This window comes from Gekko japonicus, unplaced genomic scaffold (genome assembly GCF_001447785.1).
Source record: "Gekko japonicus isolate JY-2015 unplaced genomic scaffold, Gekko_japonicus_V1.1 scaffold157, whole genome shotgun sequence".
In the NCBI taxonomy this organism is placed as follows: Eukaryota; Metazoa; Chordata; class Lepidosauria; order Squamata; family Gekkonidae; genus Gekko; species Gekko japonicus.
Genome location: NW_015168051.1, coordinates 344,964 through 371,460, shown reverse-complemented (window position 1 = coordinate 371,460; position 26,497 = coordinate 344,964). Strand labels below are relative to the sequence as shown.

Genomic DNA, 26,497 nt, shown 5'->3' with positions numbered 1-26,497 from the left:
TTTCCAAATTTTATGTATAATTGAGCATGGAGAAACCCTTTGGGAAAGACTTGATGGTAGGAAGAATACCACTCCTGTTCTGTGGTATAACCCTGACAGTGCCATCCTAAGCAGAGTTACACCCTTTTTAAGCTCACTGTCTTCAGTAGACCTAGATGAGTATAACTCTTCTTATGAAGGCACTGAGAGACACCCCTGACTCTCTGATCAGCTACACCCTTTAGCCATTTTGTTCTTCTTAGGATACATAAAAAGATGCATCCAATTGCCACACTTCATAGAAGAAAAATGCTTTATTCTATCTTTTAAATTCTATCTTTTTTTCTTAGGGTAATGTGCCAACTCGAGAGAGTATACATATGTATTACCAGAACCAAATGATGAAACTTTCTAGGGAATCGGGACTGGATAGAACTGATGAATCTGGACTGGCAGCTGAGAGGACAGCAAGTCTCGAATCAGCCCCTTCACGTGACAGTGAATCCAGGTATCACACATGAATATTAATGCACATTAATATAATGTAGAAGATAATAAGAGCTGGTCCATGGGGTCGCGAAGAGTCGGACTCGACTGTGCGACTGAACAACAACAACAAAGAAGATAATATGATGGCAAGTGCCATCTAAATTGATAATGCTGGGTTTTGTCCATGAAATTAAAAACTTCTGGGGATATGTTACTAGGATAGATAAACAGCACCTGCATTAGATCCATATTTCCCTCACATTAAAGAAGCATGACAGCAACAAAACTTTTCTGCATTTTTGATTATTATTTTTGCTCTGCTTTACTTATTTACTTCATTTGTACTTTTCTCTCCAATGGGAATCCAAAATGGCTATTTCTTTCCTCCATTTTACCCTTACGATCATCCTGTGAGGTAGATTAGACTTATATTGTATGACTGGCTGTAGGTCACCCAGCAAGCTTCTGTGGCCAAGTGAGGATTTAAACTTGGATGGCCCAGCCCCTATTATAACTTTCTGTAACAGTATTTCTGTCACTATAGAGGGAGGCTATTGTTCTCTTGAAAAAGCTGTTTGAAGTTAAAGTCTCCTGAGACTGGGTCAGCTATGCACTTCAAGATGCTGTTTCTCATGTTGTCATTTATACCAAAGTTATTGGCCTGTATTCCTTAAAACATCAAAGGGCTCCAACCTCCTAGGAATAGGGTTGCCAGCCCCCAGGTCCGGGCAGGGGTTCCCTACTTTTGGGGGCTCCAATCTGCTGGCAGCCTGCTGGCTGGAGGGGAAGCCCCATCAGCAAGAGCAACCACCTGTGGCCACCCCTCTCCCTCCCATCCTGCAAGATTTAAAGGGCTTCAGCTGATCTGTGGGGAGCACATGGACCGCTGATCAGCTAGAGGGCTCTTTAAATCTTTCAGGAGGGAAGGAGAGGGGCTGTTGCCGCCCACATGCTCTGCTCACAAAAAGACCCTTTGCGAGTGGGGTGGGGACCTCATGCACAGGGCTGATTTCCCAGGACCCCGCCCTGCTCACCTACCCCTGGAATGCCCCCAAAATCCCCCCATCAGAGCAACAAGGAGACCTGTCAACCCTACCTAGGAACAAAATTCCAGGGGCCTCAGTGGGCTGCAGCTGCAACCCCTGCAGCTCTTAAGGAAACTTAAGGGCACTCCAAGCAGCATGCTTTTCGGTAGGTTTCAGAATGAGAACAACAAAATAAAAGTTATAAGATCATGGCTATAGCAGTCTTATTAAGAATAGTACGGCATGACAGTCTGTTCTTCAGAACCCTAAGACGTTCAGGATAAGATTCACTGCAGAGCAGGAGCCATGGGCTGAGGTAGAGAACTGAAGTGTTTTGAGCCTGAGGCCAACACCTTGTTCTAGGGTTGCTAACCCAGCCTGAGAAATTCCTTGAAATGGGGAGTGGAGTAGACTTTGGGAATAGTAGGTAGCTCAATGGAGATGTGGTTCAATTCTAGGATTCCCGTTTCTTCCAAAGCCATCATTTCCCCCAGGAACTAATCTCTGGGAGAACTCCAGGCCCCACCTTGAGGCTGGCAACTCTATCATGCCCTGCATTCATTTTTTTAAAGGAAATAATTAGCCCTTTTTCTTAGAGAGCTGTAAGGGGGGTGGTACAGGCAGTGTTCTACAGAATTGCTGAAAAATAAAACCGTTCCTAGCTGGGGTGGCCATTGGAAAAATTATCATTCAATTCTGTATCATGGTTTAAGAAAGAGATAATGTATTGGCTTTAATAATTCTTGGAAGTGTTGTATCATGATGATTCATCAGGTTTCAATTCCATTTTTATAAAGATTGGATTGGATGTCTGCTCATTATTTTCCATGGCAGATTTTCCTGAGCAGACTTTTCCCACTAAATCATATCAAAATGCCAGGGTACCTAGTTCACTCTCTCTTCTTAAGACCCCCCAAGTTTCAAGTGAATTGGACAATGGGGGACAGTTTTACAGCCCCTTGTATAAGGTGCCCCAGCTGTCCTCTATGCATAGTGGGAAAACACACAAAATGGCTGCTGTTTTTCTAGAGCAGCATTCTTTCCCCCAAACCTAGTAATGGTGAGTAAAAGTAGTCTTTTCCAGAGTGTCTGTCTAGTGAGGCATTGCGGAGGAGCATTTTTTAATCATAGCAAGTTCATATCATACTGCAGTTGGTTCTTTGGCAGCCTACTTATCCAACCTAAGCAATGAAAAAGTTGATGTTACTCCAAATCACTAATCTACAAAAAGGTGGAAAACAGATAACCCTGAAGGTAGCCAGAAAAAAACAAACTATGAAAAATGAACCACATTTTAAGAAAAAGAAGCAAACGCCTCAGAAGCTCAGAAAACAAAAGGCAGAAGATCAAAAAACCCAAATATTAAACCATAAAGAATCCAAAACAACAATGAAAACAATACCACTTCCAAACTCTCCCCCCAGCAACCAAATGTAACCCTCCCCCAAGGGGGGAGTATGGAGTAAAGGCTAGCTAGTAGTAATAATATATTAATCAGACCAGTCTGTCAAGAAGCAGAATCTGGCTGGCTGGGGTCTAGCATAAACCTAGCAAGGAGTCTTTTCCAAGATGCAAGGAGCATGAACACAGTACACAGGTGGTGCCAAATGGTCAACATAAAACACGGCTACAGCTTAAAATTTCCCTTCCCTCCAAGAAAGAAGGGTGATTAGCCAAGGCAACTTGCCTAGTCAGTTGCAGGGATGAGTTGGGCTGGGGAAAATGCTGTTTCTTGGGGAATGGAGTGAAACATTAATGCCCAATATTCATTCATTCTCTCTCTCTCTCTCTCTCTCTCTCTCTCTCTCTCTCTCTCTCTCTGTGTGTGTGTGTGTGTAAAATCAAATAAACAAACACCACTAGGGTACAATCACATAATACTGAAGTTACTGTAGTTTTTACAAGCCACAGTCTATGCTCATTGCTGCTATGGCCTCCTTGAACTGAGGAAAATTTCTGAATAGGAAGTCTTCTGCCTTGTTCCACACTCATGCCTTTGTAGGGGGGAGGGGGGGTTCTGCAGCTGACAGAAGGGAGAGCCAGAGCTGTATAGCCTGATGCTACCTTCTTTGCATAATGGCTTGGGGAAGTGGAGGAAAGCCATACAGAAGCCAGTGTCTGCCCTGCCCTTCTCTTTTGACCATCAGTGGGGGAGACACTGACCTACCCTATCTTTATTTCAGAGTGAATGCAAGTTGGTCGCCCATTGGGGAACGAAATAGTATTTCCCCTCCTCTAGCAAATTGACTCTAAGAGTACTATGAACTCCCCAATTACCACCAAGGCCTGGTATGAACATTTTCAGAAGATCTTTTTGGTAGATGGAAGGAGTGAAGTTGAGGATCTGGTGATCAGCCTAGGGGACTGTCCTGAGTAACCGCCAGTGCAGGATGTGGAGATTGTCAAGTTAATGGCTCAAATTAAGACCGGGAAGGCACCGGGACCAGACGCAATTCCCCCAGAGGCCATTAAAGTGATTCCGGAATGGTGGGCATCCTTCTTAGTAGTAGATTGCCTAGTAATTATAGGCTCATTAGCCTGATTTCCATACTAGGGAAACTATGCAAGCCATCTGGCGTCTAAACTTAAGGCCTGGATGACAGAACAAAAAATCTTAGGTATAGAACAAGCAGGATTTGGTCAGGGGAAGTCAACTTTGGATCACTGTATTGTGTTAAGTCACTTAGTGAATAAATACAAAAAAGGGAAAGGGTCTAAGTTGTACGCTGCCTTCCTAGATTTGAAGAGCGCTTTTGATACGGTCTCGAGGGAGCTTCTATGGAAGAAGTTAAGGATGTTGGGAATTGACATGAGATTGCTCCTGTTCATTAGGAAATTATATACAGATACCACTTGCCAAGTAAGAGGCTCTAGGGATGGTGTTTTAACCCCGAAAATTTCCATCAATATAGGGGTTAAGCAGGGCTGTGTATTGGCTCTCCCCTCCTTTTAAATCTTTTTTTAAATGATTTGGCCACGGGGTTAGAGGGGATTGCTGGACACAGCCCAATTTTGAGCTCGCACCCGGTGCCCCTGCTATTGTATGCAGCTGATGCTGTAATTCTTTCTAGGTCAGAAGTAGGGATGAAGAGGCTGTTAGCACATTTTATAGAATATTGTGAGCTGAACGGGTTATCCGTGAATTTTGATAAAGCTAAAATAATGGTGTTCGGAGATTCCCGGAAACCTATCAATTGGCGTGTTAAGGGTAAAACCATCGAACAGGTGAAGTGTTTTAAATATCTGGGAATTAACTTTCACCATAGTGCAAGGTGGGTAGCCCATAGATCAGAAGCAATTAAATCTGCGAATAGCTGTGTGCTAGCAATAACCAGTTTCTTTTTTAACCAAGAGTAACCAGTATGTTCCTGCGGCCCTAAAAGTGTTTGAGCATAAAAATGGAGCGAAGCTTCTTTATGGGGTACCCATTTGGATCACTGCTTTCAACAAAATGGTAGAACAACTTCAGTCCAATTTTGTGAGGAAAATACTGGGGTTGCCTCTGTGTGTTCCCTATGCTGCCATTTGTTTGGAAGTCAATTTGATACGCTTGGAAACAAGGGCTTGGATAATTACTTTCAGATTTTGACTACGTTTGCATTTTAGGAATTGTCCCAATAGCCTTATTACATATCTGTTGAGATAGTCTCATTGTTCTGAGTGGTTTGCTGCTATAGAAAGGAAAATCGTCTCAATAGGCTTATGCTTGAATGAGATGATGGCCTTATCTGAAATACACATCTTTGCCCTCTCAAACAGAGATTAATTGATATTGAGATGCAAGAGTTTAGAGCCTTGGCTTCTGGTAGATGTTCCCCTTTAAGATGGGCACGTTTTCCGATCAGTGCCCCTGCACAATACTTATCGGATTTGACTTCCCCACAGCTGCGTAGAGCATTTATGCTGGCCCGTTTTAACGTGCTTCCCTCTACGGTTTTAGCAGGAAGATTTAAGAAAATCCCTTACTCAGTTAGGTTTTATTATTGTGATTCAGAGGAGATTGAAACAACCGAACACGTATTCCTTTATTGTAGTTTGTATGATGACATTCGAGCAGTCTATTTAGAAGCTATTCTTAAGAAAGATGTCAAGCAATCTGATGACAGAAGATTGTACCGTTTACTGGCTTCACAAAATATAGTGGTTATTGAATCGGTGGCTAAGTTCTGTAATGGTCTTATAATGAGGAAGCTGTGTGCTAAATTCATGAACTGAAGGGTGACGGTTTATGATTCTGATCTATGCCAATAAAGGTTTTGAAATTGAAATTGAATTTATATCCCGCCTTGCCATGTGAGTAAAGTTGCTTGAATGGTATGTAGTACAGCTTAGGTGAAAACCTTACAATTTCATTTGTAGGGTAAAGGGGTGATCCTGAGACCAGGCCTGGGGGCGCAATGCCTTGATGGTCCTGGGACGGGAGCCCCTTGAGGGATGTCATTTTCCTCAACCCATGGGCCAGTGGCTGAGGTACAGGAAGTGTCACACTTCCCTTGAGTATCATGACGGCTTGACAAGGAAGAGCCTGAGCCTTGCGTAGTAAAGGCACGAAACCCAGAGCCAGGATGATCTTGCCCATAATATCAGGAATGTGCAAACAGTGGTGGCCTGTCTCTTCAGCATTCCGCCAAATGCCTGCAGTGTGACTAGGTTTGGTTTGGAGATTGGCCTATGGACACTGCAGATCCTCTTTGATCAATGTAAATAAATAAACTTGGCCCTTTTATTAGCCTGCCACAAGATGTCAGCTTTCCTTATTCCACGTCTTCATGCAAAACCCTGTTACAGACTCAAATACATAACAAAGAATACAGCCATAATGTAACCACTACAAAACTTTGAATATTCTGCTATACACCACACTGACTTGTACAAGGTGCACGGAGACTATATTCTAAGCGTTCTTTGTCAGCTGCGTCAGAAACTGAAATCTCTTGAGCAGTTCCATTCTACTTTCTCCTCTCATCTTGAAGTCTTAAAGGGCAATACCCATTCCTGGATGCTAGTACTATAGTTACACAAGGGCATCTTAATTGCTTTTTTTTTATTTAAAGAACTTTTAGTTTATACAAACTATTTAATAAGTGAAATAATTTAAACATATCAGACTTGTCTAGGTGTCTGCTATTCAGCATTTATTTATGTCAAACCACCCCTGCTTCCCACTTGCTTTAAAAGTCCCTAGCTGGGGTCACCATTCAGTTGTGACTTGACACCACTTGCAAACTTACAATTTGCAGCATTGTAATTGAGCTGCGGTGGCTCAAGTGGTTAAGACGCTGCAGGCTGTGGAAGGTCAGTAGTTCAGCAGTTCAAGACCCGGGTGCCGCAAGACGGGGTGAGCTCCTGTCTCTAGTTCCAGCTCCTGCCAACCTAGCAGTCTGAAAGCAAGAAATTGCAAGTAGATAAATAGGTACCACTTCGGTGGGAAGGTAACAGCGTTCCGTGCGCCTTGGGGTTTAGTCATGCCGGCCACATGACCACGGAAACGTCTTCGGACAGCGCTGGCTCTTCGGCTCTTCGGATTCGACTGGCTTTCGAGCAAGGGAACCTTTACCTTTAATTAACAAACTGTTTCTAGTATTGCTCCTCTTGAATACTGTTTTCCTAACTGTTCTCAATCTTTACATGTATGAAGAAACATATTTTTACAAATATCCACGAGATATTTTTTTATCAATGACTGTTCTGTCCTCTAGTTGCCCTTAACATTCCACCATTCAAGGGAAGGAGAGTTAAGCAGCAATTTCCAGCCTTGACTATGGGTTCAAACTTCTGCATTTTCTCTGGGTAGAGGTTCCAAGTAGTTACATTGGTCCAAAGAAAATTGCAAACACAAGTTACATTATTTCCTTTAAAATGACAGAAAACAGTGCATGACCTTTTGAATTCTTCAGAACTTTTTTTCAACCTGGATGTTTAAAAAAAAAAGAAATGCAGAGGAGGGGAGGATATGTTTCAGGCCATGACCCTAGGACATTTTTTGGTATAGATACTCTTTTAAATGCAGATTTAATAGCTGACCGATAGAATTGTTTTAGGTTGCCTTCTGAGAACAAGAATGTGAAACAATGGCAGCTCCAGCTGCAAATATAAGAAATATCAATTAATCAAAGCTCTAACACCAAAGGTCCCTTAAAAGGTGGAGAGTAGAGGGAAGATATGGTAGTCCTTATGTCAACAGTTCGTTGTTGACGCAGAACTGCAGGCTGTGGAAGGTTGGTAGTTCAGCAGTTCGAGACCCGAGTGTGCCGCATGACGGAGTGAGCTCCTGTCTCTAGTTCCAACTCCTGCCAACCTAGCAGTTCGAAAGCAAGAAATTGCAAGTAGATAAATAGGTACCACTTCAGTGGGAAGGTAACAGCGTTCCGTGCGCCTTGGTGTTTAGTCATGCCGGCCACATGACCACGGAAATGTCTTCGGACAGCGCTGGCTCTTCGGCTTTGAAACGGAGATGAGCACCGCAACCCTAGAGTCGGATTCGACTGGCTTTTGAGCAAGGGAACCTTTACCTTTATTCTAGAACAAAAAAACTCCTTATCTCCTCCCTGAATGTTTTGTCTCTGTCTTTGTATTGTGCATGGCTAGCAAGCATGTTCACTACTGTACCAAGTAAACGTTTTGATGGTATTTAACTTTGTTAACTGTTTACTCTGCTAGCTGCTGTACTGAAGCAACCATGCTGTTATTGTCAAGACAGTCAACCCTTGACGATATAGATGGAACAGACCTTATTCCTAAAACAAGTGAGCGTGCACGACCTAGGCTTCGTAAAATGTACAGCATGGATATGTCCTCCTCATCTGCAGACAGTGGCAGCATCGTGTCAAGGTGCTTAACCCATCCATACTTTCACTTGTGTACCCTGACTTTTTTTTTTTTAACTTTGCAAAAATTCACAAGTTTGGTGTTTATGTTTCAGTGTGAGTAAAAATGTTTATGTACTCATGTGAAGCATCTCTCACATCTTTACATTCATACTCGTAGACTTATATGGAATCGTATGGAATTTTAATTGTTCTTTTTTGTCCCTTCCACTTTCAATCTAGGATTCCTAAACTAGATGGCTGTTGTTTAAAAAAAATTACAGTTTGCAATGTTGGCTTCAAAAGCTAATTAGAATGGAATTTTGATTAGCGGTTAGCAACATTGCTGACAAGTGGTTGGATCCAAAGTGCCTTTAGTGGAAGTCAATGGAGACAATATTGTGGGACTTACTATAAAGTGAAATTGTGCTCCCCAACTTCAGCTGTTGCGACCAGAATGTATGAAGTAGGAGCAGGTCAAAAGGTAGCATGACAGGCACAGCAACGGCAAAAAGAGCTGAAATCCCTGCTAGCGTTAGCTCCTTGCAATTGCTACAGCCATTTCCCCACTGCATACCTGTTCTCCTCAGGCTTACCAAGGCTAGCCAGCCATATGGAGGGAGTCGTACTTGGGACCCTGGAAGTAGGCTTCAGCTCACGTGAGTCCCAGAGGACTTGGGACACTGGCTGTTGTATTTTTGTCTTGTCAGGGGAATTGGGGCTTGGCTGAAATCTGTTGACACTGCAGTCTGCATTCTGTGCTAGTGGCAGAACGATATTGCATACGACAATGTTTTTCTAAGTCAATGCTAACAGAATGGCCCTTATGGCAATAGAAAGGCATCTTTGGATCCAACACAATACGCGTTATCATGATTAAGACAGGAAGGGCAGTTCCACTAGAACTGGCTCAGTAAAATCCAGCAACAGAACAGAATTTGGGGTGGGTGGGGAAAGCTATGAAATAAGAAGTTGACAAAGATATTCTTCCCCATGTTCCTGACAGTGAAGCCACCCAAATCACCATGCTGTATTCCCGTCAGGGGACAACAGAAACCATTGAAGAAGTTGAAGGGGAGGAACATGAAGAAGGGGCAGAAAGTGCATCAAGACAAGAGCATGATATGGAAGATTATTGTCTGGATTCTGAAGGAGCTGCATATACCTCTGACACAGATGTGCCATCCTATTCCGGTTTGGACGGTATTGCTGAACCCCCTCCCTCGTATAGCAAAGCTGTGAGCTTGGAACTTTTCCCCTTAGATGGTTCCCAAGATGGCTCTTCAGACAAAAACCATATGATGGTGAGTCCAGATGAACTGGAAGCTGACAAATCAGAAGATGCTATACTCCCCCCATTGACCCATGAGTTGACTGCAAGTGAACTGCTTCTAAACAAGTAAGAACCATACAACAACTTTTTTCACAGAAACATTCATGTCTATAAAGGAAATCTTGTAATAATGAAATGTTTTTGTTTAGCTGGAATGTGAAAACACACAGCTTTTTCATTGCAATTACTTTAACACACTAATGTATAGTGGTCAACAGTGTGTTTGTCTTCTCAAATACATTAATTAAATTCTGTGTATGATGCTTATACCCTGCCCATCCTTTCAGTTGATACCAGTGGCATGCATGATAGGGTACTCCTAACCAAGTATGAGCCATTCCTATACCTGATTAGCTGCAGTAATTTAGGTGCCTTTGTCTTGGGGGTACTGCTGGACTCTAGCTTCATTCTCACATCTTTTTGTTAACTCTTGCATTTATGTGCTAATTTGCTGCTAATCTTATGTGCTAATCTTACCGGCCACCTGATACAATTTCAGCCCTGTATAGGCATCGTGGCTCTGAGTGGCCCCTCCTAACGGCTGCCCCCCACCCTTCCCCCCCTGTAAATAACCCTTGAGGAGATTTTATTCCATTTGTCTGAAGAAGTGTGCATTGAACACGAAAGCTTACACTTTGAATAAAACTTCGTTTGTCTTAAAGGTGCCACTGGACTCAAACTTTGTTCTGCTGCTTCAGACCAACACCGTTGCCCACCTTAATTTAGCTGCATCTTGTGCCTTCAAGCCATGAAACTGTATTATTTGTTAGTATATTTATTACATTTGTTATCTTATGCTTCCTCCAGGCACTTGAAGGAAGAATGTATGGTTCTCTTTTCCTCCGTTGTGTTTTTATAACTACCCTGAAAACTAGATTAGGCTGGACCAAGTTTTTCTTGGTAAAAAGGGATTTGACCCTGTGATTCCCAGTTCAACACTAATCAGTGCATCACACTAGTGTTTCCTTTTCCATTTATACAAGTTTCCTTTTCTGCTCACAAATGTGACATAGAAACTAATTTGCAATGAAATGCAGTGATTGTTTCCTTCAGGGAAAGTAAGATTTTTTTGGTAGTTTTAGGCAAAATCTTCTGGGGATTTGTTTTTATCATTCATTGAGGACTACTTCACACGTTTTGTAATGTCCACATGGAAGGTACATGCCATGATATCACACATGAGATTTTCACTGTATGTACTACATAGATTGCATGTAACTGTGCCTTTTATCTTTTATTTAGCTTTACAGAAGAAGTTTAAGAATCAAAAAAGTGCTCTGCTGTAAAACAGGGGTCCCCAACACGGTGCCTGTGGGTGCCTGGGAGCCTGCTGACTCCTTTTCTAGTGCCTGCCAAGTGTTTTAAGGAAGGGGGCAGGGCCTGCTAGGGCTCTTGGCCAGTATAGCTTCTCATTGACTACTGGAGATTTGATTGGCTGTGCAGATTTTTGAAAATGTTACTTTGGCAGCAGCACTGTGTTACTGAAATTAATCTGTGCCAGTCATTTTGTGGCTGGTTCCATCTCCTGAGGCAGCCATTTCGTGGCCGTCATGTTGTTGTTGTGCCCACCATGCCATGTCAGAATTCCAAATGTGCCTGAAGTCCCAAAAGGTTAGGGACTCCTGTTCTAAAATAATATTGCACTGTTCTTGCACTATTAAAATACTTATTTAAAATATTAATACAGCAAATTACGTTACTTTGTTCCCGTAGAATGTTTCATGATGAAGAACTGGAAGATTCCGAGAAGTTCTATACCGGTCAGCCTCGATTTTTGCTGCTTATTTATGCTCTCTATAATACACTTGTAGCCCGTTCAGAAATGGTGTGCTACTTCGTGATTATTCTTAATCACATGATCTCCGCCTCCATGATTACCCTTGTGCTTCCTATCCTTATCTTCCTTTGGGCCATGCTGTCTGTCCCAAGACCTAGCAAGCGTTTTTGGATGACTGCTATTGTCTACACTGAGGTATGTTGTCTTTCTGTATCTTTTGAGTATTGTATACTTTTTGTATACTCAGGAAGACTTTTTTTGAGTGCCAGTAAATCTGGGTTGCAAAGTGCACAGAAACAAGATCTGATGTACATTATGATTAAAAGGCTTAAACTAGGGTTGCCAAGTCGAAAAACCTGCGGACCGGGGGACTCCCAGTCTGCGGCTGGAGTGCGTGCACGCGAAACGCACGTGCGCCACATGCACGTCACCAGGAAATGACGTTATGAAATGACTATAGAGTTTTCCCTCGGATGACCGTGGCCTCGCCCCCAGTGTGCCCGGCGACATAACGTCACTTCCTGGTGACGCGCACGCCGGGGTGGGGTTTCCCCCGGGGCCTGATCCGCCGGCGGCAGAGAACGGGCCTCTGGGGCGGGGTTTTCCTCGCCCCCCGGGGGGACTTGGCAGCCCTAGCTTAAACTGAGCACAGAACTTGGTATATGGAACCCATTTCTTCTCCACAAAAAGGCTTTATTTTAAATTTTAATGGTAATGTGTCTACCTGAAGGGAAAACAATCCTGAATGTAAGATGACTCCATTAAAAAGAGTTATTGACTGTAACTTGTACATATTTGTTTATTTCGATTTACTAGGCCGCCCTTCCCTAGAATAGGGCTCAGGGCAGCTTACAACAGAATAAGTATACAAATCTCAATTTAAAACTAAGTTAAAAAACCCAATAGATACCAATAAATAAAAAACAGCATCTATGAGATAACAAAACCCCCCAGCCTATATAAGATGGCGGAAAGAATTCCAACTCCCCAGCCTCCCAAGACAACTGTTTTTTTCTTGATGGCACAAGGGGGGGACTAGTCTTATTTTAGGTAAGCAGGGATATTTTGCCACTAACAGTAAAAATAATAAAGTATAAAATGTAAAATATACAGTGTGAAATATGGTTATTATTTGGACTGGAAGTATCCGAATACACATCCTTAGTTTCCAGGTCTGCAAACAGCAGAAGGGCTATAATTAGGTAGGGGGAGAGCTATAATAAAGGCCAGAAAGCCCAGTTTCCCAGGGAAAAGTGTATTAAATTGTATTTCAGAGCACAGAGGGGAAAGTGGCCCTGTCAAAAGTGCAAACAGCAGACTCTGAGTGGCAGTAGACTACTCACAAATTAGAAAAGTAAGATGAATCTGAGTAGTGTACACAAACTTGTAAAGAGCAGGAATTACTTTTAAGTAATGTACAAACCATTCCAAGTCTATATTGAGTCCAATTCTGTTAGTATAAAATCTATATATGATTTCTAACAGCAGAAATATTTATCCTGAAGTACTGTGAGTCTCCAGTGTTCCCTCTAAGCTCCAGTGTTGTGAGCAGAAATTCTACCTTGTGAGTGAAAAAACTAGTAGCATTAAAGTTGTGAGCAAATCAACATTGACTATTGTATAAATTATTTTGTTAGAAGATTATTTCCATTACCTTGTAAAAATCTCAGAATGAATTATTTTAAACTATATTTAAACTATATTTTAATTGAAAACAGTTTATTGAAAACAGATCAGCCAATATCATAATGCCCCTATATAAATCAATGGTGTGACCTCATTTGGAATACTGTGTGCAGTTCTGGTCACCACACCTTAAAAAGGATATTATAGCTTTGGGAAAAGTGCAGAAAAGGGCAACTGGAATGATAAAAGGGTTGGAACACTTTCCCCATGAGGAAAGGTTAAAGCGCTTAGGGCTCTTTAGCTTGGAGAAATGACGACTGAGGGGAGACATGATTGAGGTTTATAAGATTATGCATGGGATAGAGCAGGTAGAGAAAGAGGTACTTTTCTCCCTTTCTCACAATACAAGAACTTGTGGGCACTCCATGAAATTGCTGAGCGGTTGAGTTAGAACGGATAAAAGGAAGTACTTTGTCACCCAAAGAGTGATTAACACATGGAATTCACTGCCACAGGAAGTGGTGGTGGCTACAAGCAAATTTGCAGCATAGCAACCCCACCCCCATTTCAAAAAGATTGGACCAGCGGGTCCAATTTTATGGACCCCAGAAGAAGGTGCCCCCATTCTCCATTGTTTCCTATGGAAGCTTGGTTGTGAGCTGAAGCAGAAATCCTCTGAGCTGGCTAGGGTTGCCAGACCCCTGGTTTGGTGGGGGTTGCCCGATATGGAGGGGCTCCTTCCTACCCGCCAGCCAGCTGGTGGGTGGGGGAAGCCCCGCCTCCAAGAGCAACCACCCAGCCTCCTCTCCACCTTTTCCCTGCTGGAGAGAGGCAGGGGCCATGTGCCTGCACTCTAAGCCCCAAATTCGGGGCATGGAATGCAGGCGCTCGCGACCTCCCCCACACCTCTCCCCAGCAGCATTCAAAGGATGGCTTTAAATGCTACTGTGAAGCGGCGGGGGCCACATGCCTGCACTCTAAGCCCCGAATTCAGAGCTTGGAATGCAGGCGCTCACAGCTTCCCCCACCTCTCCCCAGCAGCATTTAAATGATGTCTTTAAATGATGTCTTTAAACCCTGCTGGGGAGAGGTGGGGGTGCTGCTCCTCAACATGATGTCACTTCTGTGTGACATCATCACGTTAGGGACTCCCCACCCCCTCCAATAATGCCCCCCCACTGGGGACTTTGAGGGGCCTGGCAACCCTAGAGCTGGCCTCTGAAATGTGAACCAGCACCCCTTAGTGCAGCTTAGAGGGACTGTGACTGCGACCTTTACATCAATTATTGCGTGTCCAAGGAGACTGCAGTGCTCTCTCCCTGGCTTCTGGGTATTAATGTCTGATCTGTGTGCATTTGTTCTCTTGCTTTGACACTGTCCAGTTTGGCCATTTTAAATGGCAGAAGTACATTGCTGTTACATGATGACACATATCACATTAAAGGATGTGCAACTGTAAATGAACCCTTGATGATAATATTATTAGGCCCTGTAATAGTGTCAGTTGAGGGGATATGGGAACAGAGTTGTCAGTGGGGTTTGTTGCAGAGGCTTGTCTATGAATTCCAACTCAGATTTAGCTCTTTTGATTGGATCTTGTTTTCTTCTGTGCTCAACAATGCAATATACTCACCCTTGTTCTTGGAAACTTGGCCTTCCAGCCTGTTTTTGAGAAAGCTCTCTCCCCACCCCCATCCCACCCTTTTGTATTTGTACTTCTGCTGATAAAGCTCTCTGAAAACTAAATATAACACTTCATGTATCTGAGTGAGCTCTGGCTTGTGAAAGTTTATACCATAATAAATCTGTTAGTCATTAAGGTGCTTTGACATATTTTTGTTACTTTGTCGGCAGCACACTAATATGGTGCCCCTGTGGAACTGGGCAATCAAATTATTGCATTCTCATATGTGTGTAATCTAGTGGAATTGATCTGTACTAAATACTGGACTTGTCAAAAGTATTCATGCAATACATTATTAATTTACTGATTTAACTGCTATAGGTTGTATATTTAATTCATATGTGACAAATGGGTTTGTTTACACCAGTTTTTTGTACAAACTCTGCTTGGTTTGTATAACCCTGCTTTTCTTACAAACATACAACAGTTTGTTCATAAACCACAGTTAGCTTGCTCCTTGCCTCCTTTCCACTTCTAAGCAGATTCCCTGGATGCTATCCTGAGCTCCTTTAAAGTGCCAAATCCCTTGCAAAGCCTCACTATGTATGCAATTATTTACTATTGGTAAACACAATGAATGAGGAGGGGTGCAAGAAGGCTAGGGTAAGACAAGCCACCTCTTCCTTGTCTTGACTAAGGATTATAATGTACCCATTCCTCTTCTTTACAGTCTATCTCAGGAGTGTCAAACATGCGGCCCGGGGGCCGGATCAGGCCCCCAGAGGGCTTCTTTCAGGCCCGCAGTGGAACTGGCTGTCTTCTGCTGCTTCTTCCAGTTCTACTGCTGCTGCGTCATTGTAGGTTTGCAGATACACACTTGAACAGCATACTCAAGATTGCAACAGTACACACATTTTGATGCAATAATTTAGAGCAAGAAGTGTCAGTTATCAGACACTGTTAAATAAACAAAATATTGCAAGAGTACTAATGTTTTAAGCATGTTTTTATTTTTCTGTTTGTGTCCTTTATAAAGTTTATATCTCCACTACCTGGCATTACATTTTATGACACACATGGCCCAGCCCAACAAGGTCTCATTTATGTCAGATCCAACCCTCCAAACAAATGAGTTCGACACCCTGGTCTATCTGCTTCACTGCATTCATGAACTTTAAATGTCTGAAATAAAATACATGATTTATAGTTCCCTCCCTCTCTCCCTTCCTTCATCAGACACTCTCCCCCTCCCCTTTTCTGTTCAAGCCACTTTAGCACATCTGCCAAACTGTAATTTGAAATATAACATCTTTTACACCAACTTCTCTTTTACTGTTTCTCTCATTAGGGAAAGTTGAGGTCTCCAAAACATAGTCCTGCTTCATGACCTTTTTTCCCTTCAGGCTGATATAAGGCTACTTTTCACTTGTACTTTTTTTTTTTGTACAGGTGACAATAGTTATAAAGTATTTCTTCCAGTTTGGCTTCTTCCCTTGGAATGCAAAACTCGAACTCACAAAAGATGCACCTTACCATCCTCCCAATATTATTGGTGTTGAGAAGAAAGAGGGTTACGTTCACTATGACCTTGTTCAGCTACTTGCATTGTTTTTCCACCGATCCATTTTAAAGGTATTTTGAAATGTATACATGTGTTATGCTTAAAATAGCTTTGCTTTTAGTACAAAGTGGTATTTTCATACAAAAATACTGTCAGCATACTGGACATCTGTCATATTTGGATTACCATTTCCATGTTATAGATAATAAGACTGAGATACATGGAGAGTTGATCAGATTAAACTGCAAAATACATGATGGAAAATCATACCTGAATATGATTAGTTAATGGATACTGCCTATGATGTGAAGGTGTATGTATGCTGTGCTTTCAGCCCTTGGTGAGAGATATTTGTTCATATGTTTGCTTATATATTTATTTACATGATTAATTTACCAATTTGGGGCCATAAGGTACTCAAAGCAGCTTTCTAACACTTTGACAATGAAGACAGCTTAATAGGCAGATATGGCAACAGCAACATCAAACTTTCCAATTTACTACTGAAATTTAAACTGTTATGTGCTTTGATTTTTAGCCATTTCTGCTCTGTATTTTAAAAAAGAAGTTTACATAAGAAAGTATCTGTATTATAATATTTCTTAAAATGACAATCAGTATAGTTCATGTTGTAGTTCATTTTTAACTTCTCCAACTGGTATCTTTAAATTGTGGTTGTAAAAGTAGTATTTCAGTCAATTTATTCATTCAGCCAACAGCCAGTACAAATCAGAAATAAAGCTATACAATAAAATAATTGGAAAATAAAATTGGTCCAATAATTACCAATAGTTGGAAATCTCTAAAATTTAAAATCCATACAAAAAATTTCACCATGAATTCTACAAGCTGCTGAAAAAAAATTAGCAGAGCTGACCTGTTGATTAGGGAAAGGGAAAGGTTTCCCTTGTTCGAAAGCCAGTCGAATCCGACTCTAGGGGGCGGTGATCATCTCCATTTCCAAGCCAAAGAGCCAGCGCTGTCCAAAGACATTTCCGTGGTCATGTGACCGGCATGACTAAACATCGAGATGCACAGAACGCTGTTACCTTCCCACCGAAGTGGGTCCCTATTTATCTACTTGCAATTTCTTGTTTTCAAACTGCTTGGTTGGCAGGAGCTGGGGCTAGAGACGGGAGCTCTCTCTGTCATTCGGCACTCAGGTCTTGAACTGCCGAACTACAGACCTTTCGGTCTGCAGTTCAGCGTCTTAACCTCTGAGCCACCGCGGCCCCTGACCTGTTGATTAGCATCCATGAAAAGCTTCTTTAAGATATCAACATCAGAATAACATCCTGGATAATTATTAATCAGAGGGGAAATTATATTTAACTGAACTTCCTGAAAAAGCAACAATAAAACAATACATGTTCAATTGATTCTACCTCTTTGGTGCCACATGGACAGGTTCTCTTCTTCATGGGAATCTTTTTATATCTCTCCTCAAAACGGCAGAGGGAAGGCCATCTCGCCAAAGTGAAAGCTCTCAGTTCATGTTGTAGTTCATCTATAACTTCTGCAACTGGTATCTTTAAACTGCATTTGTAAGAGTAGTACTTGTAACAATCATTTTCTTTCAGATACATTAATGTATTTTAGTACTTTCAAGTGACATTTTCTTTAATTGTTAATATAGACCTAGGATTCGGGTGATGAATACAGAAAGTATACCCATAGTCAATGTTTTACATAAAGAGAAGTGTATTTATTTCCTTTCATTGGGATCCACAAAAATATCACACCAGAAAGCTTTTGAGTTCTCTGGAACTAAATGGATTACTGGTCTAATGTTTCTGGAATTTTTCTGTCAACCAACATGGGTGCACAAAATCTTAGTTTATACTTTTCTTCCATTAGTGTCATGGATTGTGGGATGAAGAAGATGGAGGAGACTTCATCAGTAAAGATGATTCTGATGACGAGATGGCTGAGTCAGAAAGGAGAGGTTCTGCTGGCTCTCTGAGATCAGTTGACTTGGCAGCGTCTGTTGAGTCTATACATGTCCATTTCCCAGAGCAGCAAACCGCCATCCGTAGGAAAAGTTCAAGCAGTGGGTCGCAGCTGTCACACAGATCCAGCTTCTCCTCACACCGGTCAAAACGAGGTATGTGAATGGTTAACAACAACCAGACTCTCAAATAGAGTGGAATATTTGTACTTGCTTCAGATTGTGGAGTGCACCTTTGGTCACCTATAACTAAAGAAAATAATGGAATGTATTTAATGCAAAACTAAACACGGTTTACGTTGTTACTTAATTTCTTAGACAATAACGATGTTTAATTTGTTACAATTAAATGTGTAAAAAAGAGAGAGCAGAACTAAGCCAAAATGAGGCAATTTATTCAATAACCATGGCTTCAAACTTTCTGAACTGTGAATATTTAAAGAAACAGCAGCCAAAACAAGGGAATTTTAATCTATCTCCTACCCACTAATTTCCCCACATATACACTTCTCCTTGCCCCAAACTCACATTATCCAGCAAACACAAGGCTTGGGAAACTATGTCTGCCAAAGTAATGTAGTTCAGGCCCTAGACTAAAAGTTAAATTATAACTGGAAGCAAAAAGACTTTTGCAATATTTTGCAAGATTTGCAATATTCAGCACAATATTCTACTACTTGACAGTAGAAGAAGATAGTAATAAATTAACAGACCATCCCACAGTAATGGCCCCTTAGTTGCTCTGTGTAAGACTAACTCATAATTCTGTGTATCTTGTTCCTTTCTCCATTTCCATTCCAGAAAGATACACATACAATTTACCTGCAGTATCAATCAACAATATATCTAATTCTCATCATGGCAGCATCTGTGGATACTTAAATCCAGAGACTGGAGCCATGAACAGACAAAACAGATCTTACTACAAACCTGAGAAAAGCCCCAGGTTTGCATAAAAATCTGAAATGTAAAAAAAAAAACAACCCACTGATGAGTTAACCCCTCCCAATAATAGAAGCAGTAAAAAGGTAAAGGTTCCCTTGCTCGAAAGCCAGTCGAATCCGACTCTAGGGTTGCGGTGCTCATCTCCGTTTCGAAGCCGAAGAGCCAGCGCTGTCCGAAGACGTTTCCGTGGTCATGTGGCCGGCATGACTAAACACCAAGGCGCACGGAACGCTGTTACCTTCCCACCGAAGTGGTACCTAGTTATCTACTTGTAATTTCTTGCTTTCGAACTGCTAGGTTGGCAGGAGCTGGAACTAGAGACAGGAGCTCACCCTGTCTTGCAGCACCCGGGTCTTGAACCGCTGAACTACTGACCTTCCACAGCCTGCAGTTCAGCGTCTTAACCACTTGAGCCACCGCAGCAGTACCTGTACCTTTAAGAAATGAATGTCTTCTGAGATTTCAGTGGCCATTGTGGGGTTTGCTAGGCAACCACAAGTGTATTGCCAGCCTTTAAATCTTGGTTTCTGTCCAGGGCTATTTTGGCTTCCACCTCGAGGAGGTGTCCAGGAGGGAGGAATCATTGAAGGCAAGCCCCACAGTAGGGTTGCCAGGTCCTACCTGGCTGCTGCACGCACCACAATGATGTCACCTGGAAGTGACATCATTGTGTTGCTGATGTCTGGAGGTGTCACTCTAGTTTTGGGGCAAATCTCTATGGTTTCTTGCCCTCAAAACCATAGAGTTTGCCCAAAAACTAGAGTGTTCCCCCCAATGTCAGCAATGTGATGACATCACTTCAGGGTGATGTCATTATGACAGGGACATCACGCAGTGATGTCCCTGTTTGGGGGTGGGGCTTCCCCTGCCAGCCAGCTGGCCGGTGGTGGATTGGAGCCCTGAAGACTGGGGGATCCCCTGGCTGGACCAGGGGTCTGGCAACCCTACCCCACAGCAATCGCTGGATAATTTGTTACCATGAAATTTGCACAAGGTGCAGCACGGGCTATCAGATAATATAATGCTACATAACCCATAAAGGTAGCCTTCACACAACTTGTAAAACTTGGCCCATCCTGGTAGTGGGCACCATACAACTCACCTGAGTGACCAGCCACCACACAACTTTTGCAAATAGGCCAGACTCCAAGGAGAGGCTGCTAGGCGGAGGAAGGAGGGAAAGCTGAGAGCCAGTGTTGGTTAGAATGGAAGCTTGCCTGGTGACCTTGGGTCATTCACTCTTTTTCAGTGGAATTTACCTCACAGGGTTATTGTAAAGATAAAATGGAGGCAAAGAGAATGATGTCAGCTGCTTTGGGTCCCCGTGGGGGAGAAAGGCAGCATATAAATGAAGTAAATAAATAAGAAATAAAGCTGAAGACGGGGGGGGGGGCAGATAAAAGAATGGTTGGTTGGTGAGTGGAAAGGAAAGAAGGAAGCAAGGGAAAAGGAGAGAATACAAGGACTGCTATGAGAAAAGAAAAAGAAAATAGTGTGGGGGAGGGGATATAGAGGGAAACAAAGTGACACCCCACCCAAGTCCTTACAGGTTCCCCACTTGTTTATTTCTATTATTTTATTTGACAGCTCGGTGCATAATGTGGAAGGCTTTTTATTGTTTGCCTCTAGGTATACAGTATCTTAAATGTTGACCTACTCAAATATTCTTTCACTGTGCATTACTTTAAGTTGAAGGTTGCACTGCTTTGTTTGGAAATTAAATGTATATATTGTGTTAATATTAGTGTACCATTCTGTAATATTTTACTTCTGTCCCACCCCCACCTTCCCTGACATTCTCAGGTAGTACCAGCACACGGAACAGCAGTCAAAAAGGGAGCAGCGTGTTGAGCATAAAGCAAAAATCAAGGAAAGAACTTCTTGTGGAAAAACTGCGAGAACAATTTATCAAAGCTAAAGCATTTACAATTAAAAAGTGAGCAGTTAAAGATTTCATCAGACTTGACTAAAGACAAGTTATGCATGCAGAACATAAAGACATTTTGCAGTAAAATATCCTAGGATTAACTATATGTTTTGTCTGTGGGAGAACCTTGCACAGAGGCCCATACCTGACCATAGCTTCATATACAAGGCCTCACTCTCCATATGCATGTGCCTCATGAATCAGTGTGGCAAGATGATGTCACTGCCCCATACTTATTTATTCAGTTATTACTTATTAAAACATATCCCACCATTCCTTGTGGTTTAAGGTGGCATACAATATTACTTTGAAATATTTTCAGTTAAAACTATATCAGTCCAGGCCTCTACTTCTGACATGACTCAGTGCTCCTGGATCCTGCTTGATAGAAGAACCCCATGGACTGAAGGCTAAAATAGGGCCTACCCCAGAAGTTAGCTATGAGTTCAGTGAATCTTTTCTGAGATGAAACTGTTTCACTGATACCTGTAAGAAATCAAATAAATCGCCATTTTAAAAAAAACCCTTAGTCTGTGGCGAAATTAGAGATAACATAACCAAACAGCACAAATATTTGATTGGAATAGATATTGGATGCTTGTTTGAACTGAAGCTTACTCTAGTTATTTTTCCAAACTTTGGAAATTTGAAGAATAATTTTAAAGAACTTTTAGAGGGGAAAGGCTTCCCTGCACACACACTTTGTATCAGCTCCATAAATCTTTCCCGCACTACATTTTTTTCTTTTTCTTTTACCTATACTTGCAAAAAATGTCTCCACATTTTGAATGTTTCTTTTATAACTATGAGAACAAGATGGCTGTTCTATTCAAACACCAAAGTGTACATGAGAGATTAAGTTCTACCTGTAACCATAGAGCACAATGAAATGAGTAAGAGTCCAGTAGCACCTTCAAGACTAACAAAATTTGTAGTACGGTATGAGCATTTATTATTATTTATTATTTTATTTTTATTTGTTCGACTTTTATCCCGCCCTCCTGCCTAAGCGGCTCAGGGCGGCTTACAACATCAATAAAACCAGTATACATAAAACACGAACAATTCATATAAAACAGTTTAACTATAAATACAATAAATATCAATAAAAAGGCTCAGTATATGTTATATCTAAACTTCTACCACAGTGTAATCACTACCATTTACATGCCTTAGCAGGTCGGCAAGGCTCAGCTGGCATGACATCAATCTCACTGATATGCCCTGCGGAAAAGCTCCATCTTCACGGCCCTGCGAAATTGCTGGAGATCTCTCAGGGCCTGGATCTCACTCGGGAGCTCATTCCAATATACTGGTGCAGCCAAGGAAAATGCCCTGGACCTAGTTGTTGTCAGCCTGGCCTCTTTAGGGCCAGGAAGGGTCAGGCGGTGTTGTGTCCCATATTGCAGTGCTCTCTGGGGAACATGCAGGGAAAGGCGGTCCCTCAGGTAGGCAGGTCCCTGACCATATAGGGCTTTAGAGGTCAAAACCAGCACCTTGAAGCGAATCCGGAATGCTATTGGCAGCCAGTGCGGCGACTTTAGCACAGGCTGGATGTGCTCCCACATAGGGAGACCCATCAGCAGCCTGGCCGCCACATTTTGCACCAGCTGCAGCTTCCGGAGTTGGCCCAAGGGCAGCCCCATGTAGAGAGCATTACAGTAATCCACTTTTGTGAGTCACTGTTCGCTTCTTCAAATACAGCTAGAATGTGAGACCATCTGTCCTATATATTGGAAAGTGGAGTGATTTCAGGTACCAAATGACATTAGCAGGCAAATGACAGTAGCAGGTGTGATTGGATTAGGTGTGATATACAGAGAGGTAGTAGGGGAGGAGCCTCTACCCATTGGTTGTGACTGCCCCACCCTAGATTACTGAGAAGGAGCTCCACAGTAAGTGAACAGACTTCCCCACTTGCTTTTGTCTGTCCTGAATCTGCTGCCCATCAACTTCATTACATGCCCACAGTTTCTATATGGGTTCATATGTTAGTTCATAGTTGTTCTGTGTAGTCCCACATGGAACAGTGCATGCATGCGGGCCAGCCACCAAAAGATTTCTAAGCTTCTCTTAGCACTAGCAACAGAGCAAGGTGAACGCGTCCCCTCAGGAACTCAACAGAGTACATTTTCCTGCCCAAACGGATACATGCTCCAGGGGAGGTGCTCCCCCTATTCCCTCTGTTTGTTCTTTGCCACCGCTCTATGAAGAACATTCTAACTTCTCTCCTTAACTTCAAATCTTCTTTGTCCTATCTCTCACAAATACAAAGTGTTACAAAAGTCCCTCTTCAAAAAATGTTCATCTTATGCCACCAAAATGATGCACACTGAAGAACATTCTGTATACTTCCCATGTTTGGGGGAAGGCCATAATGTGACAGCCTGTCAGATCTGTCAGCAATTCAGCCCTAAGAGCCAGGTAGATTACACTTCACATCTAAAAGCCGCCTTGTGGTACAGTATTTTATCAGGTTCTGTAGACCTGGCAGCTAAATCATCTCCCTTGGTGGAACACACTCCTCCTCCGATGTCAAAACCAGCTATGGATTGTCCTTCGCATCCGGCCTCAGTAATTTCTGTTCAATTGGTTTCAAGATTGGATCCGACTGGTAGAAAGTCAAGGTTCCCTGAGGTAGATCTTGCGAGGATGAGACCATTACAGAATTGGTTCATACGTGTATTTAACCCCTCTGTACACTCCTAGAATCAATGATTCTCCATCCCCAGGTTGATTTTAAAAGAGTTTGGCTGGTGGATCCTTGACTCCAATTTATTTATGGGAATACCTTTCGGTTCTCCATCTCACACAGTTGTAGTTGCTGTTGACACTTCTTTAATGGGTTGGGATGCCCATTGCAGTGACAGTTGCTTAAGAGACACTTGGTCTCTTGCTGAAAGGGCTTTCACATCAACTTTCTGGAGTTAAGAGCCATTTTTATGCCCTTAATTATTTCACAGCTCTTATACGTGGAAAGATGGTCCAGGTGCAAATGGACAATACCACTGCTATCTGTTATCTAAACAAGCAAGGGAGGCACAGCATTCTACCCCCTCTGAGCAGAAACCACTGTAATCTGGGAATGTGCTATCCAACATTTTCTGTTCAAAGGCTGTCCTTGATCCATTTTCTCTGGGAGATGCCTTTCAACTAATTCGGATGCATACTGTATTCTATGCTTTCCTTCCTTTTGCCCTAGTAGGGAGGATGGTAACCATGTTGATCAGAGACAACACACACTGCACCCTGATCACCCATTTCTACCCCCATCTAGTGTGGTTTCAGGCCCTATTTCAGAGGTAAAGGGGCAATTATATTCATCTGCCAGATCTGATGTGGATGCATTCCACTGTGATATTTGACACCTGTGCCTAACTGCCTGGCTACTGACACCAAAGGAGAACATTTCCCTGTAGCTTCTGTTAGTTTGAACGCCTGTAGGTTGTCCACTGGTGTCTCCTACAATCACAAATGGAGACATTTATCTTCATGGGCCTTCACCAGGAATGTTTCCCCAATAATTTGTCCCCTACCATTAATTTTGGAATATTTACTTACTTGCAAGGCCACAGGTTTGGCTGTTTTTTTCTATTAAGGTTCACTTAGCAGCTATTTCTGTCTTCCATTCTTTAATAGAAGGATCTTTACTTTTCTCACATAACTCTTCCAAGATGTTCCTCAAGGGATTAAACATCCTCTATCTTCCAAAGGTCCCCATTGTTCTGCAATGGTCTTTATCACTGGTTCTAGCTCAATTAATACAGCCTCCCTTTGAATCTCTAGCCACATGCTCCTTGGACAATCTCTCCTTCAAGGTTTCCTTTCTGGTAGCCATCATGTCGGTCAGGCAGGTAGGGAAAATAACAGCTCTTTAGAGATAACCACCCGTTCATCAAATTTCATGATCATCAGGTAGTTCTGAGACCTAGTATATACTTCCTGTCCAAGGTAGTCTATAATTTGGCCTGAGTCAGGACATCTCACTTCCTGTATTCTTCCTGCAACCATTCTCTGCAGCTGAGAAACAACTACACATGTTAGATGTGAAACTTGCTTTATTGTTTTATCTGAAAAGAACAGATCGGTTCAGAAAAGTCACACAATTGTTTGTTTGCTTTGCTGGGCCTTCAAAAGGGAGAGTAGCCTCATCACAGACTGTATCCAGATGGATCATCTCAACAATTAGACGGTCCTACAAACAAGCAGTGTGACCTCTTAATGTTAAGGCTCACTCCATGAAGGCACAAGCTGCTTTGGCTGCCTTCCAGCGAGGAATCCCTTTGGCTGACATCTGTAAGGTCACCTGCAGATACCTTTATCAGGCACTATTCTGTGGATGTCAGTACAAGAAAAGAGACGCCAGTCTGATCAGCGGTCTTGCATTTGATTTTTCAATGACTTGCTCACCCCACCTCCTGGTAAGTCAGCTTGCTAGTCTCCCATGTGGGACTGCACAAAACGACGATGAAAAGAGTGTTGCACTTACCTGTAACGGTTGTTCATTGAGTTGTGTCTGTGCAGGCACACATCCCTACCCTACTGTGAACTTATTGATCTTCTTCGTGGTCTCTGTGCTTCACACCAATGGGTTCAGTGCGCCTGCGCTGACCCGACCGGTGCCGTAGCAAGCTATGTTTCAAAGGATTTTTGCGCGAGTCCCACTGAGCATGCGCAGGAACCCCAGCACGCATGCCCAGAGGGACGGGCGCGGAGATCCCGCCAGTTCTCTCTCTACCGCCGCGTTGAAAGGACCTTTTTGCCTTTCCTCCTGACCGGATAGCTGTTACTGCCTTCGGGCCTTTACCTTATTCCTTTGTTTCTTAGGATCATCCTCCGTTTTATTTTCTTTACTTCAGTTTTCTTTAAAAAAAAAGAAGAAGAAGAAAAACGAGAACTTTTGTTTTCCTGAGGGGAAACTCCTCAGGCCTTCGGGCATTTCCCCCCCCCCTTCCCTCTTCACTTTTCCCCGGCATTTGTCTCTTCCCACCGTATGGAAAAGAAAAAGAAGAAGAGTCAGAAGTGGGGCTTTTTCAACCGCTGTAAGAATTGTGGAAGTAAATTGGCCCCTCCAGATGGCCATGAACTTTGTTTGTTCTGCTTAGGCGAGTCACACAGAGCAGATACTTGTAAGCATTGTGCTAAATTTTCTAATCAGACGAAAAAGAACCGTGCCGCACGGTTAAAGGTCGCTCTGTTAGAATCCGCTCTTCACCCGCCTTCTGCTATGGCGGACCAACCTTCTACCTCACGTGCAGCCGTCGATACCGGAGCATCGATACCGACGAGATCGACATCGAAGGTCGCTTCAAAACAGTCATCTAAAGGCAAGTCTGGAAAGGAACATGCCACTAAAAAGGACAAGCAGTCCAAGTCTTCTAAGGAGGGTAAGACCGGCCCCCCTGAGGGCGTTCCTTTGCAGACCCCGCCACAGTTGCTGCCGGAGTCTACGGCTGC

General features: G+C 42.7%; 1 protein-coding gene across 1 annotated transcript in view; it reads left to right on the top strand.

The window, feature by feature from the left end:
• Window positions 1-26,497, top strand: part of PIEZO2 (piezo-type mechanosensitive ion channel component 2) — a 428,995-nt gene that overhangs the window by 349,996 nt on the left and 52,502 nt on the right. The window contains exons 37-42 of the mRNA XM_015414359.1: window positions 330-487; window positions 9,306-9,698; window positions 11,346-11,604; window positions 16,109-16,291; window positions 18,078-18,324; window positions 20,917-21,049. Coding sequence (XP_015269845.1) covers window positions 330-487; window positions 9,306-9,698; window positions 11,346-11,604; window positions 16,109-16,291; window positions 18,078-18,324; window positions 20,917-21,049 — 1,373 coding nt within the window. The remainder of the gene's footprint in view (window positions 1-329; window positions 488-9,305; window positions 9,699-11,345; window positions 11,605-16,108; window positions 16,292-18,077; window positions 18,325-20,916; window positions 21,050-26,497) is intronic.